General features: G+C 51.5%; 1 protein-coding gene across 1 annotated transcript; it reads right to left on the reverse strand.

Annotated features, from left to right (window-relative positions):
- Window positions 1-20: 20 nt before the first annotated feature.
- On the reverse strand, window positions 21-15,557 carry LOC125339729 (tumor necrosis factor receptor superfamily member 10B-like). The gene is made up of 11 exons (XM_048330991.1): window positions 15,321-15,557; window positions 12,919-13,015; window positions 10,243-10,356; window positions 9,415-9,526; window positions 7,498-7,748; window positions 6,733-6,755; window positions 6,153-6,323; window positions 4,858-4,915; window positions 3,591-3,874; window positions 826-945; window positions 21-143 (listed from the first exon to the last, which is right to left on the reverse strand). Exons 1-11 carry the CDS (start codon window positions 15,555-15,557, stop codon window positions 21-23), a joined length of 1,590 nt encoding a protein of 529 aa, XP_048186948.1.
- Window positions 15,558-16,056: the final 499 nt, after the last annotated feature.

Here is a 16,056-nt window from a genome sequence, read left to right on the forward strand (position 1 = left end):
GGGGGAGGTGGCAGGCATGGTCAGAGCACCAGGCCCAGGGAGTATGGGGGGGTATGGGGGGTATAGGGGGGTACTGTTACCCCCCGGTGCAGTGTCCCCCTCCTGCACTGCTCACATGTGGACAGGATGGCGGCAGGAATCAGCTGGGGTGGAGAGGAAGAAGGGTGGGGTCTGCACAGCAATCCCAGGCTCCTCCGGGCCCTTCCTACACCTCGGCCCACCCCCCCTTAGGAGGTGGGGGAAAATGAGCAAAAAAACCACAATTCCCAAGGACAGACAAATGAAAACCAAACACAAAATCACCACCAACCCAACCGCTCTGCCCTCTGTTTCCGCAAAGAAGGAAGACCCAGTGTAGCTCACAAGTTTACGAAGCCCATCAGAGGCCTCCGATGAGGGCAGCTGCTCCCCCGGGATGGACTTGTCACCCCTGGGGCCTGCGGCAGGCCTAGCCCTCAGGCACTTGAGATCCGGGCCTCAGCCTCCTGGGGCACCAGGTCGGCAAGGGTCAATGGGAGGCTTGACTTCCGGGCTCAGAGCAGCAGAACAACCCTTGTCTGCTCATCTTGCTGCAGGCTCAGCCCCCCCACCCCCATCCCCACTCCCACCCCGACTTCCAGTGATCCCACAATGCTTGTGGGGCATACACTTCGGGGCAAGGGTCAGATGTCAGCAGAAAGGACATAGCTGGGCAGGAGGAAAAGGAAAGCAAGGTTAGTCTGAAGAGGAGGCAGGGTGGGACTGGAAGGTCACAAGGGAGGCTTGAGCCATCGAAGGACACGAAGAGGGCTAAAGTTGACCTTTCCCTAGTTTCCTGAGCCACACCTTACCACCCAGCATCCTTTGAGACACAGGAGACGGAGCCCCCGCCAGCAGTGGGTACCAGCCCAGGAGGCCCACTAGGCTGGATCCTAGACCTGGATCGGCTGGTCTAGGAAGAGCAGACTGAGAAACACAAGAAGCATGTAGTGCCAAGACCTGGAGGTCAGAGGTTAAAGCCTTGTCGGGAGAAGGACTAGGTGGTGGTTGGTTAAGCAGGTGGCAGTGGCTGTGCAGGGAACTCTGCAAGGCTTACAGCTGCCTCCCCAGTCCGGAGCTGGCTGGCTGCGGAGCTGGTTGTGTGCTGCCCTCTGCTGGCTGGTCAGCCTCCCTGCGGGTGTACTTTGCCCATGGCTTCAAGGAGACCCAAGGCAGGGGACAGGACCTTGGGGGAAGGAAGGAGACCAGTGCAGCACCCATGCCTTCCCCGGGGGGGGGGAGGACTTGGGGACACATCTGGCCTCCAGGAGTTGTGAGTGGAGGTTGGTCTCAGGTGCTTGCAGGACTGAGCAACCTGGCACCACTGATGAAGATGGAGACTCACCGGCTGTCAGCACGGTTGACAGGAGCCAAAGAGGCCATAAAACTCCCCATCCACCCAGCGACCGGGGCCAGCTCGCCCCCTCAGGAACCCACTACCCTCTTCCCCCGCCCCCAGCTCCAGAGCCAACCTGCACCTCGGGGAGCCAGAGCGGGGAGAGAGGAGGTGCGGAACTCTATCTCCCCCGGCAATGGGTGCTCCGATTCCAGGGAGGCAGAAGCAGAAGATGCCCCGGTGCAGGGCAAGGCTGAGGGACACAAGGGACAAAGGGGCGAGGCGGGGGGGGGAGGAACAGTAGCCACCAGGACACCGGCTCCCCCAGACTCTGTGCTGGGGGAAAAAATTAACAAAAAACACACTTCTTTTTATATAAGGTTTCATATTTAATTTGGTCATGACTTCCTAAATACATATTTTTTAACAAATGGCCTCCTTTGTATTGTGTGGCATCCTGGACATGTTCCCAAGGGAAGCACGAGGCTTGATCAGGCATGAACAACCACGGAGGCGAATACTGTTTCATGGTCGCATCTTGTCGGCCTTTTCCAGCTTGGGCCAGGCTTTGAACACTTGGGGTTGGGAAGGTTCCTCAAGCCCTGGGAAAGCATCTCCAGGAAACAGTAAGACCACGAGAACGGCTGGTATACCGAACGCAGATTTCATTTTAAGAGAGTGATACTAGGGTTTGAATCCGGAGTTGAATTCTCTAGGCCGACTCTCTGCTCTCTACCACTTGAGCCACAAGTATACACCACTGTGTCCGGCTTCATTTCATTGCTTGCCTGGGCTAGCCTCAAGCAACCATCCTGTCCTGATCTGTCTCCAGCGTACAAGGATTCCAGGTAGTGCTAAATGAGATGTAAAAATAGAAGTGAGAGCCAGGGCCTCATGGCTCATGACTCTTAGCGTTCTAAAGACTGAGATTTGAAGATTGAGGTTCAAAGCCCGCCTAGACACAAAAGTCAGAACCTGCAATTAATCATACACAAAAAGGAGGGACAAATTAGAGTTCTGGCTCAAAAAGGAGGGGGAGGCTGAAATTAGAGTTCTGAGTTCTGGTTCAAGTAGTATAGTGCTAACTTTGAGCAAAAGAAAGCTCAAGGATAATGCTCAGGTCCTGAGTTCAAGCCCTAGGATCGGCACAAATAAAAGGAGAAAGCAAAACTGGTTAGTATCTGAACACGTGCACCATTCTGAGTCCTCCTGTCAGAGCATTTAAGAATTGGTGTTTCAGTGTTCACAGAGTTTCATGATTACAGAGGGCTATGATCCCCTCACATATGGCTCTAGGGTTCAGATGGGAGGCACCATCCTAGTCCTGTATTGGCAAATGCTTCACATTGACAAGGCTTCTCCGCTGAGACCGAGGCAGTTGTTGGAGCCCAGAGAGGACTGAGTTCACTAACGTGCATTAGAAACAGCAGGTAACGGAGTTTCCTTAGCACCTGTGATCAATCATTCTCCCAGCTCAGCAACAAAGGAGGGGTGGGAGTTCAAGTTATGTCAGCTCGCTCTGGGGTAGTGAACCAATAGCACACCATGTTTTGTGGAATGGTGATGCACACCTGTAATCCCACCACACCTGCGAGGCTGAGGTAGGAAGAACATGAGCACTGGCACCCCCAACCCAGAAGAAATACAATACAAAACTGTCAGGCTTGTAAACACTGCACTCCAGTCATCGGCCTAGCTGAGATACAGGAGAAACCAGACGAAGGCAGTAAGATATTCCAGAGCAGCCATCTTCCTTTTGTACTTCTTGTTTCTATGTTACTTCACTCAGCAAATTAACCACTTAAATAATGTAGCAATAATAATAATAATAGCATTCATTAAAAAACATGTAACACATTCAACAGTAAATATATTAATGCTACACATAAATATATATACACCTGTATATAAATATAAATAAGTGCTTATAGTGGTTTTGGTTTATCCAAGGGGAAAAAAAGGCAAACAAGAGAGTGTGCTTAAGAAATTCTATCACCTCTGTGACTTTGCATACCTGGCCACATCATGGTTTTTAGTTTGTTTTATTTTGGTCGGTTGTGGGGCTTAAACTCTGGTAGCCCTCTACCACTTGAGCCACAGCGCCACTTCCAGTTTTCTGGTGGTTCATTGGAGATAAGAATCTCACGGGCTTTCCTGCCTGGGCTGGCTTTGAACCGTGGTCCTCAGCTCTCAGCTGGGAGCACGGGTGGGAGCCCCCGGCCCTGGGCCCAGCCACATCATCTTCGTAGACGAACTTCCCGGAGTGCACCATGTGGTCCTCAATTTTGTCCCTGGCGCATCTCTCCCCCAGGGTTTCCAAGGCGTCGAGCAGGGTGTTGAGGGAGGCATGCCGTCCTGTCTTCTGCAGCCACGTGAGCAGCATTTCGTACAGAGCGTCGTGCGGTGCTACCGCTCGGGCTAGGAGGATGTCGTTGTCGGACAGGCCCATCTGCCTCATGAGCTTGTCCCACGACTTCAAGGGAATGACAGATTGAAAGTAGATGAAGGACAGCTTCAGGGCTAGGAGAAACACACAGGTGAGCTGGAATCACATCTAAGGGTGGGTGGAGGGTGCTAAATCAGGTGCCGTGAGACACTGAACCCACTGTCCCATGACACGACCTCTTCCCCAGCTACACCTGCACCCAACCCCTGAGGAGATCGCGCCCCGAGAATCATGGACAACATTAAAAAGGAAAAAACACACATACAAAAAGCGCTGTGTATCCAGACACCGGTGGCTCAGGCCTACCTAATCAAGAGGTTGAGATCTGAAGATTGCAGTTCAAAGCCAGCCCAGGCAGGAAAGTCCATGAGAGAGTTATCTCCAAGTTACCAGCAAAAAGCTGAAGTGGAGCTGTGACTAAAGTGGTAGAGTGCCGGCCTTGACTGAAAAAGCTAAGGAACAGCGCCCAGGCCCTGAGTTCGAGCCCCTTGTTGAGTGGTCCGCTTAGTTTGGGATCATGAGGCATTCAGTGTGGAGGAAATGAGACTCGGGGGAAGTCAGAAACCCCTGAGGGTATGGACACAAAGCTGACATCTTCCCACAGCCTCCCGGAACCAGGGCCAGGGAACAACTGGCATTCATCTGAATCTGACGCCTTGCTTTACTCAACAGTGCAAAGTGTGATCATTCCATCCTAGGAGCAGCACTGTGACCCAGGTGGTGGTTTTTCTTTCTTTCTTTTTGTGGGTTACCTTGCAGCTCCCTGAACTGGGCCTGGCCACAGGTTGGTCAGGAGCTCAGAAGCCTCCTGGGGAACAGTGATACCAGAGAGAATTGAGCAGCTCTCACTGAGGCTAAACCACAGGGGAAAGGTGAAATGAGAAGCTGGAGGGGGCCAGAAAGAGGAGGACAGGAGACTTTTGGTTCCCAAAGTCCAGCACGGGACCCTCACACCAGCACTGACTGTCATGGAGGGCCCTGTTAGCCATGGGCATGAGGGCTGGGACACTTCTTATTCCCTGTACTCCTGCTATATTGTCCCAGGCAGAACACTTACTCTCAATGAGGTCTACACCATCCACCGGAACAAGCAACCTTTTCTTTGCAGGTCCCTCCTGTAACCAACAGCAGAGATGGTCTGGTTAGTCACATGACCTGGGGCCCAGGCCTGGCCCTGACAGCCAGCCAGCCTGGAGATCTGGAATATGAACTTCCTCTCCAATGGCTCCTTGGAGTCAGAGATAAACGTTCTGCCCAGTAGCTTTCAAAAAAATCCCCAAAGTTGGGCCAGGAATATGGCCTAGGGGTAGAGTGCTCGCCTCATATACATGAAGCCCTGGGTTCAATTCCTCAGCACCACATATATAGAAAATGGCCAGAAGTGGCGCTGTGGCTCAAGTGGCAGAGTGCTAGCCTTGAGCAAAAAGAAGCCAGGGACAGTGCTCAGGCCCTGAGTCCAAGGCCCAGGACTGGCAACAGAAACAAAACAAATAAAGCCAGCCCAGGAAGGTAAGTTTGGGAGACTTTTATCTCCAATGAACCACAAAAAGCCAGAAGTAGACCTATAGCTCAAATGATTGAGTAGAAAACGCTAAGGGGCAGCACCCCAGTTGCTGGCAACAAAAGGAAGTTATACAATAAATACAGAAAAAAAGTGCCAAGGAAAAATGACTTATGTATAGAAAAAAAACAATTTGTAATTTTATTCTTTAAATGCTGTCTTCTGTGATAAGAAAAATATTAAAAATGGATAAGAGCCCTCTGATTCCTACACTACTTTTTGTTACACTGAAGTCAATGTCAATAAAAATTCTAATTATTATTATGGAGAAAACCTTATGAGTAAATTGTAAACGTGGAGTAAACTTCTGAGTCGCGGCCAGGCACGGTGGTTCATGCATTGCCCCTCTGGAGGCTGAGATCAAGAGGATCTCAGTTTAAAGCACGTGCCGGCAGAGAAGTCCCAGATTTCATCTCCAAATAAGCAGCAAAATGCTGGGCTGTAGGTGTGGCTCAAGGGGTAGAGCTTCAGCCTGGCAAGAGTGTTAGGTTCTGAGTTCAAGACCTGGTACCAGCACGCGCACACCCCAAAATATATATCTAGCTTTATAAGGTAGGGTTCACTGAGTTGCAAGACAAATACTCAAGCGTTAATGAACTGATTAACAAACACCCAGAGCTACTGCATGTGTGCACTGCTCTAGGCGTGGGACAAACCGGAGGTGGATGGTCCTGCAGAGCTGCTGGGCCGCCCGCTACGCCGCCTGCAGCCGCCCCGGCCAGTCAGGAGACCCGGTGATCGCGTCCCTCCCCTGCCTGCAGACAAGCCAGCACCTCCTGTCCCCCACCTACCAGCAGACACTGGGCCTCCCCTGGGGACCGCGCGTCGGCACGTGTCGCCCGGTTTGGTCTTCCTGTTTCTTGTTCCACGTGCACGGTAGAGGGGAGAGGTCCGAGACTCAGAGTCTCATTGTGGTTATTGTCCTGAACCTCAGCCGGTCTTGTGGAACACTTGGAGAAGGCCTTGGGAAGGCAAAGGGGTGACTCAGAAGTCCACATCCCGGCTCCCTGCAGGGTCCCCACGGCAGCCACAATCTGCTGCTGGCACGGGGACCCCGGGGGCTGTGCCAAGGGGAGCCAGCACCCCTCCCTCCCCTACTCCCAGGGGCAAGGTTGTGTCCCAGTGTCTCCCCCATCCCAAGAGGACAGGACCACAGCCGCTGGGAGCTCAAAATGGCGCTGGGAGGCTCCCGAGCTTCAGGCCACGCGAGACAGGGGGGGCATGGCGCCGGCATTAGGCCCTCCTCGGAGCCGAGGCTGGAGCTGCAGAGTCTCCGGCTTTTCCCGCAGAGCTGACTGTGCTATGTATGGCGGGAAGCGGTTCCTGAGCCCCACACCCCAGATGCAGGATTAGATGCATAGACAAACTCACCGTTTTGAGGGCTGCTAAACCACCTGCAACAGAAGGGGTGGGGGAAAGAAGAAGGGCTTAGCAAGTGGGCGGGGCTTCGGCAGACCCCGCCCCCCTCCCTAGACAGAGTCCATTGGGGGGGGGTGGGGGGGGAGAAGACAAGGCCCTGAATTCAAGCCCCAGTTGATCTACAGTTGGGCACTGGTAGCTCACACCTATAATCCTAGCTACTCAGGAAGCTGAGATCTGAGGATTTAGGTTCAAAGTCAGCCCCAGGCAAGAAAGTCTGTGAGACTCTTACTTCCAGTTAACCACCAGAAAAGTGGAAGTGGAGCTGTGTCCCCAAGTGGTACAGTGCTAGCTTTGAGTAAAAATAAGCTCAGGGATGGCACCTAGGCCCTGAGCTCAAGCCCCACGACTGACAAACGAACAAAGAAATAAATGATAAATAAACACATGCCCAATGTATACTTTGAGCAAAGCTGCCTTATCTATTGACCACTTTTCTGACCTGGCTGCGGTCTACCCCCCGAAGTCCTGGCTGAAAGACAAGGAGTTGCGGGCCCTGAGAGGGGGTCTGGTGAGATTCTGGTGTTGGTACAGTGTCTCCTGGGTAGTGATTATGTGCCAATCACGGAGAAAAGAGAGGCTGAGAGGACATAGGTTTGAGACAAAAGAGAGGATATTTATGGGGGAGACAAGGAGCAGGGAAGAGGGGCAAAGAAGAGGAAGAGAAAGAGAGAGAGAGAATGAGAGAGAGAGAGAGAGCACTTCAGCAACACTTACCTGGACCTGGACAGATGCCTGTTTTCTTCTTCCGGTACTTGCAAATGCATACCACAACACAGAACCCTATAATAACTAAGACGAGGATGCCTCCTATCACCCATCCCAGATGAGAAGAAGTAGAAGTAGGAGGCTCCGTGGTGGTGTTCACTGGCTTTTCAGGAGCTCCGGTCCCCCCAGCAGCCTTGGGCACACACTTGCGGTCATGCCAGGAGTCACAAGAGACCACCTCAACCTCGCCCTCAGGACACCTGGGGACACACAGGGAGGAAATGGTGAGATTCCATGAGCAAAGATTAGCCAAGTGGGACAGAAGAGAACGTCACCCTCCCTGCCCAATGTCCATACGAGGAGGGGCAGACTCCTCCTGTCTGCAGGTTGCCCCGACCCCCAAGACTCAGGAAGCAGGGTCTGAGTTCCTCGGGACTTGGGCACCATGGGTTCCTAAGCTTTGGTTCCTTCTCTGCAGCACACTCGAAGCTGCGCGCACGCGCATGTGCACTTATCCTGGGAGTTAAACTCAGAGACTGAGCATAGTCCTTGGGCTTTACTGCTCAAGGCTAGCACTCTACCACACGAGCCACAGCTCCACTTCTGGCTTTTGTGAATTGGAGGTTAGAGTTAATGGACTTTCCTGCCCGGGGCTGGCTTTGAACAGCAACCCTCAGATTTCCGCCTCCTGTAGCTACTAGGATTGCAAGCATGCGCCCCTGATGCATAGCCCTAGTCAACTTTTTTTTTTTTTTGCACATGTAACCAAATCTTATTTTTATTCACATTCATATTTCTTTGAATATTAAAGACCAATTTTTAGATATTAACAGCTCCTGACAGGTGTCCTTTTAGAGAATATTCTCTGATCGCTGATCTAGTCAACTTTTTTTTTTTTTTTTTTGGCCAGTCCTGGGGCTTGGACTCAGGGCCTGAGCACTGTCCCTGGCTTCTTCCCGCTCAAGGCTAGCACTCTGCCACTTGAGCCACAGCGCCGCTTCTGGCCGTTTTCTGTATATGTGGTGCTGGGGAATCGAACCTAGGGCCTCGTGTATCCGAGGCAGGCACTCTTGCCACTAGGCTATATCCCCAGCCCCGATCTAGTCAACTTTTAATACAACCAATTCTCCTACCAATCAGAGTAAACACCGAGGGGTCAAGAAAGAGGGAATGAACTGTTGGCCCCTAAAGTAAACACAGGGATAAGATATCTCTTTTGAAGGCATCAGGAGTCTGGAGTGAGCCTGGCTCACCTGATCAGGTGCTGCTGAGAACCTTGAGGGAAGTAAACACAAGGCTTTGTTACGACTTACATCATACCTGTTTTTATAGGCTTCTGTACACAAGGAAGAGTTAAAAAAATCACATTCCTGTGGAATTGGTATACACATTAACAGAACACCAGCAGCATTCGGCTCATTCTCTGTGTGTGTGTCTGTGTGTGTGTGTGTGTGTGTGTGTGTGCGCGTGCACACATGCACATGCCAGCCAGTACTAAGGCTTGAACCCATTGCCTGGGCACTGTCCCTTTGCTGTTTCTGCTCAAGACTGGCATTCTACCACTGGAGCCACAACTTTTTGGCGGTTGCCTGAAGAATCTTATGGACTTTTCTGCTGGGGCTGGCTTCAAACCACAATCCTCAGATCTCAGCCTCCTGAATAGCTAAGACTACAGGTGGTGCCCAGCTCTACGCATTCTGTTTAGAAAGCAATTAAACCACGTCTGAGGGCCCATCAAAGCTCAGGGGGCCTTAAGTCCTAGCCTCTTGTAGCTAAGGAACAAGTCACTTGGCCTAGAGGGAAATGGCAGGTGGGTGGGTTCTAGGCTCAGAAGAACTCCATGGGATTAGGGAAAGGGGTACAAGGAGATGTGAGTCTTATAGGATTCTACTGGGCTGCTGGGAACTCCCAGCTCCTTCATCTTACCTATCTCTACATCGCTGGCAGAACTCGGGGGCCTCTGTCGTCCGGAAAGTATCAGTTTTACACTGGCACACTGTATTCGAGGTTGTGGTACAGGCAGTCTTCACTTCCTGATCTGGAGACAGAGCAAAGCAGGGAGGATGAGTTTCTCTGGTTGCCTCGATGGCCCTCCTCACGGCAGAGAGCCTGGCAACCATTAGCCTTCAACCACTAGAGCCACAGTTCCACTTCCAGCTAAGAGTCGCATAGACGTTCCTGCCTGGGCTGGATTTGAACTGCAATCTTCAGATCTTAGCTTCCTGAGGAGCTAGGATTGTAAGGCACGAGCCACCAGCGCCAGCCAAGAGCCTGATCCCACAGAGAAAGAAAAGGTAGTATCCACTGAGAACTTGGAGGCTGATGGCGGGGACAGAGGAGAGGCAGTGACTCCCTCTGGCCTCTATCACCCTCTGACCTCCCCTCTGTGTCCAAAGGGATTGGGGTCAAATGCAAAGCAGACCAATGTTGGAGGTGACTTGGAAGCTGTCAATGGATCCCAAATCTCTGGCAGAGTGCGGCAGACTCGTGGCAGATCCAGAATCGAGTCCCGTGGGCATGGCTTCTGAATGCCCTGATCCATCGAGCTGTCCTTGCCACCGCAGCCTGCCTTGGCCACGTTGGACAGCGTCCCTCCACGTTAACCCACGCCGCGGCTGCCTCCGTCCTTACACAGCCGGGCCCCCTGGGGTGCTGCCTGCCTGCCTGCCCTGTGGTAAGCTGGAACCCAGGCCTCTGAGAACACATCAGATGAGATTCCCACTCCCACCATGCCCCGGGGCCTCCAGTTCTTACCTTCTCGACACTCCGAGCAACGCATGCAGGTAGGCAGGGAGTTCGTGTAACTGGTGAACTCTATGCCAGCCTCACAGCGCAAGCAGCACTTGCACTCCACTGAGAGGTAGAACCCTGAAAAGCAAGGGAAAACCAGCGAGTGAGCAGATTATGGCTTCTGCACCTACTCTACACCTGACGAAAGCACTGCGGACCAGAAAACAAGGCAAGGGACACATGAAGTTCAAATTCCTAGTGTCTGTAGCAACATGCACGCATGCGCGCACACACGCGTGCACACACACACGCACAAAATGCCAAGTTCACTTCACAATGTATTGTTTGACCTAAAATCTCCCAAATGTTACCATGTAAACATACAGTCAGTTAAACACTGAGGGTTTTTCTTTCAACTCTAAATTTTCAAAATTGAATCTACTCATGATATTGTCAACCAAGAATTAGTGTAACACAGTGAAAAAATAAGCAAAGACTCGATGCAGTGAAAAAGGAAATAACCCAGACTGGAGCAGAAATTAACAAAGGAGAGACTAGGAAAACAACGAAGAAAACTAATGAAACCAAAAGTTAGCTACCTGGGGTTGGGGATATGGCCTAGTGGCAAGCGTGCCTGCCTCATATATATGAGGCCCTGGATTCGATTCCCCAGCACCACATATACAGAAAATGGCCAGAAGTGGCGCTGTGGCTCAAGTGGCACAGTGCTAGCCTTGAGCAAAAAGAAGCCAGGGACAGTGCTCAGGCCCTGAGTCCAAGCCCCAGGACTGGCCAGAAAAAAAAAAAAAAAAAAGTTAGCTTCCTGACCAGATCAACAAACTGACATCAGCCAAAATTTTGAAAGATCCAAGTTTTTAGAATCAGAAATAAGAGGAAGGCCATCACTACCAAATCACAAAAATGAAAGGCTGCACAGTATTATGAAATACTATCCATACAGATATCTAGGATCTGATCAAGGGAGATGGAAACTTAAGTGACCATAATTAGCCTATTCAGTGCCCCATCCAATTAAGGACGGCCATCTGTAATCTAATCTATAACTGCATTAAACTTCCTAGAACATACCTAGTTTTTTAAAAAACAATATTTTCTGACCAGTGCCAGGGGCTCAACACCTGTAAAATCAGTCACTGTAACTATGTAGCAACTTCTTGCTAAAAAGGATCAGGTAGCTGGGTGCCAATGGCTCACAATGTAATCCTAGCCCCTCAGGAAGCTGAGATCAAAGCCTGCCTGAGCAGGAAAGTCCATGAGGCCCTGAGCTCCAAGTAACTAGCAAAGAGCTGGACATGGAGCTGTGGCTGACTCAAACGGTAGAGTGCTAGCGTTGAACAGAAATAAAAAACTCAGACACTGCACCCAGGCCCTGAGGTCAAGCCTCTGCCTGGGTTTGGGGGATGGGGGGAGACACACTTATGTTTGATCTGGTAGAACTCTGATTACAATTTACATGCTGAAGAGAGAATAATCTTAGGGTGGTGGTGGCAGTCACTTTTTTATTTGGATAGTTTTTTTTCCTGTGTTTTTTCTTTGCCTTAGAATGAGTTATTAGGGGGCTGGGAATGTGGCCTAGTAGTAGAGGGCTTGCCTACCATACATGAAGCCCCGGGTTCAATTCCTCAGTACTATATGCACAGAAAAGGCTGGAAGTGGTGCTATGGCTCAAGAGGTAGAATACTAGCCTTGAGCAAAAAGAAGCGCATAGACAGTGCCCCAGCCCTGAGTTCAAGCCCCAGGACTGGCAAAATAAATACGTTTTTTAAAAAATGAGCTATTAGATGAAGCTTATTATTTGGTTCATTAAGCAATTTGAATTATGGATTACAATAGTAAAAAGTTTCTTGAGTTTGCCATTTCTACTAGAATGGAACAAACTAGCCTTTGATAAGGATAAAAAATTTGCTGTCTGCTGATGTTTTGCCTAAGTAGCAGAGCAAGCAGACAGGATGGAGTACTTCATTCAAGAACCAAAACCCTTACCAAGCAGTCTCTTTATTACACTGTTTTCCTTGAAAAGGTATGCATGGAACAGACACTGCCTGTAGTCCTAGCTACTCAGGAGGTTGAAATCTGAGGATCAAAGTTTGAAGCTAGCCCAGGCAGAAAAGTCTGTGAGACTCTTCTCTCCAGTTAACCACCAGAAAACTGGAAGTGGCTCTGTGGCTCAAAGGGGTAGAGCACTAGCCTTGAACAAAAAGAGCCCAGGGACAGTGCCTAGGCCCTGAGTTCAAGGCCCATGACTGACAAAAATAAAAGAATAAAAATTTTAAAAAGCTGGAAGTAGAACTGTGGCTCAAGTAGTACAGTGCCAGCCTTGAGCTTAAAAAATGAAGGGACAGTACCCAGACCTTGAGTTCAAGCCTCAGTACAACCACTAGCATGCTCATACACACACACACACACACACACACACACACACACACACACACAGGAATTAAGATTAAAGTATTTTAAAAAGTTCTAGACTCTTAGCTGATACTACACGTGCACACACAAAAGTTCAAAATAGATGAATCTTAGCAGAAGACATGGAGATAAGTCTTCATAACCCTGGATTTGACATTGGATCCATAAATGCCAGTTGAACAAAGGAGATGGGAACCGCTGGGAACAGAGACTGGAAGAACATGGAGCCAGAGTAGCGTAGAAGAACTGGGGGTCAGAGTTAGGATGCACCTGGTTTACACGACACTTCGGCAGGTCTCTGCTTCATGTCTTGCAGGGCAGCTGGTTGACGGGACAGTGTAACAGCTGAGGCTGGGCCGGGCTGTATCTGTGGAGAAAACACAGAGCCTGGTGTTAGCGTCTTCCAGGCCTCCCCTCATAACCTCCACCTCACAACATGGCTGCCCTCACCCTCACCCCGCCCCCAGCCTTCAAAACCATCTCAGAGAACTTGGATCTTTTTCCCAGTTCTAAAACTTTCAGTCATTTATTTGTCTCTTTGCCTCTCTAGGTTTAATCAATTTATAGACACTCCCCTTTATTATTTTCTCTTCTCATTTGAAAAATAATTCTTAGCCAGGCACCAGTGTCTCACACCTGTAATCCTAGCTACTCAGGAGGCTGAGATGTGAGGATCATGGTTCAAAGCTAGCCAAGGTAGGAGAGTCCAAGAGACTCTCATCTCCAATTAACTACCAGAAAACTCAAGGTGAAGCTGTGGCTCCAAGTGGTAGAATATTAGCCTTGAACAAAAGAGCGGTGGCTAGGCCCTTAGTTCAAGTCCCACAATCAACAAAATAAATTAATAAGTAAATACTAACAACCAAAACGACAGGGGCATAGCATAAGTGCTAGAGTCCCAGGCCCTGAGTTCAATCTCCAGTAACACAAATGAAATTTCATTTTATGGAGTATTATCATATATAGTTCTACTAGTTGACCACACGTGCTGTCTCTCTGTGTCAAACAAATACACTTAAAAAAAAAACTTGCTGTCAAATATACATTAGACAAAACTCCCATCTAAATCATTATAAATATATGGTACATTCACATATTAATGAAAACACAATATCTGGATTGCCGTTTTGTTATGTGAAACTGAAAGTGTACATTCATTAAATGACTGTTTCTTCACACCGTGGGCCCAAAGCTTACTTTCTGTTAGCTCATATAGTGGAAAGTGTTCATGCAGTTACGGCTGGTGTTTTATTCCTCAGACTAGTTTTGGGTTTGAGGCAAGTTCTCAGGGGGGCCTGGTTCGTTCTAGGTAAAGTAATCAAGAGAGGGATCCTTGTTTGTGTGCACTGACTGGAAGGCCTGACGACTCATTTCTGCCCACAAAACCACAAGTCTTCTTCTGGTCACCAGATTGCCAGTCCCCACCCTGCCCTAACCAGTGATAAGATGGCCGAACCCCCAGTGCATTCCAGTGCCTCTGGGGTTCACTTGTGTCCCCTCCCCCCAGGCCAGACCTTTCCTTCCGGGTTTTGGGGGGTGGGGGCGGGGGCGGCGGGTTTAAAAAGTTTTTTGAGGGGCTGGGGATATGGCCTAGTGGCAAGAGTGCCTGCCTCGGTATACCTGAGGCCCTAGGTTCGATTCCCCAGCACCACATATACAGAAAACTGCCAGAAGCGGCGCTGTGGCTCAAGTGGCAGAGTGCTAGCCTTGAGCGGGAAGAAGTCAGGGACAGTGCTCAGGCCCTGAGTCCAAGGCCCAGGACTGGCCAAAAAAAAAAAAAAAAAATGTTTTTTGAGAAAGTTTTAATTGTCCAAGGTGACTTCGATTCAACGTGTCAATTTATGACGACAATTCACAGGCTTTTTTTTTTAAGCGACAAATATGAAACTTAGCCAAGGTGTTGGTGGCTCACAGCTCTCATGACAAAATCTAACGTTCCTGCTCAAAGCCAGCTGGATAGACAAGTCCTCCAGGTGACTGGGACCTCAAAGCAACTAGCAAACAGCCAGAGGAGATGGGGCACGGATCCTGAGTGACAAAGCAAGCACGCCAGGGGCTCGGTTCGCCCCAGTTCGCGCCCCAGTCATGGCAAAAAAAAAAGAAAAACCAACAAACCAAGCTGAGCTCTGGAGGGAGGGAGGGAGGGAGGGGTGGGTGGGTGGGTGGATAGATGGATGTCCAAATCTTGTCGGGAGGAGAGGCCAGCACCCCCTATCTCTCTCCACTTTACAATAGGCAAGAAGCCTTCCGTGGAGGTGCATGGCGCGCGCACGCGCACACACACACACACACACTCACACACACACTCACACACACACACACACACACACTGGCCCTTCACGCCCCCCTCCCCCACAGGGCCTCCCCAGCAGTTGGCATTGCGGGGAGGACTGGGGGGGAGGGGAGGCTGTGAAATCGCGGCCAGGCGGGAAGCCCGCGCACAGGTGGGGGTGTCAGGGTGCCCCTGCGCCCCTGCGCCCCTCGTCCTCCCCGCTGGGCTGTTCTCCTCCCCCCCCCCCCCCCGCCCGGCACCCTTCGACGGCCGTCTCCCTCCGCGCTGCGCGGACATGCCTGGCGGTCGCGGGCACCCCGGGCCCGGCGCTTCCCGGTCCCCGCTCCGCGCTCGCCTCGCGCCCCCCACGGCGGCGGGGCCGCTCCCGAGCCAGACTCACCAGCAGCGGGGTGGAGGCGACCAAGACCAAGACCGTGAGGGTCTTCGGGCCTCCGGAGGGCCCGGCGGAGGGCTCGGCGCCCGGGGCGGTGGGCTCCGGGACCCGCGGCTCCCCGGCGGGGTCGGGGGGCGCTCCGGGCCCGGCGTCCGCGGAGCGCGGGTCCCCACGGGGCAGGCGGAGGGCCCGGAGCCCCGGGGCGCGGGCGCGGGCGCGGGCACGTCGGGCAAAGGAATTCATTTTGAACCCTGAGCCCTGGGAGAGCCCGGACTTTATAGTCGGAGGGAGGGGCGGGGACAGGAAAGTGTTGCAACAATCAGGAAAGTTCCTCACTTTCTTTAGGCCCCTGGAAGCACCCCCCCCCCCCCCGCTTCCCCCCTCCTCCCCTTTCCAGCCTCCCCCTCTCCAGCCCCCCCTCCACTCCTGTCAGCACACTAGGCCTGGGCGGTGTCCCGTGGATTTTTCTCATCAAGGCCAGGGCTGAAGTAGCCAGGGCTCCACCTGTGGCATTTTACAGCTGGCTTTGAACCCCCTGCTTAGATCTCAGCCTCCTGAGTGGCTAAGGGAGAATCACAAGGCCTGAGCCACAGGTGCCCGCCCAGGGACCGACTCTCTCTCTCTGTGACTCTCTCCTCTCCCTCTCGTCTGTCTGTCTCCATCCATCCATCCATCCACCCATACATACATTTCCATCCATCCATCCATCCATCCATCCATCCATCCATCCATCCATCCACAG

This window comes from Perognathus longimembris, chromosome 21, assembly GCF_023159225.1.
Source record: "Perognathus longimembris pacificus isolate PPM17 chromosome 21, ASM2315922v1, whole genome shotgun sequence".
Classification (NCBI taxonomy): Eukaryota; Metazoa; Chordata; class Mammalia; order Rodentia; family Heteromyidae; genus Perognathus; species Perognathus longimembris.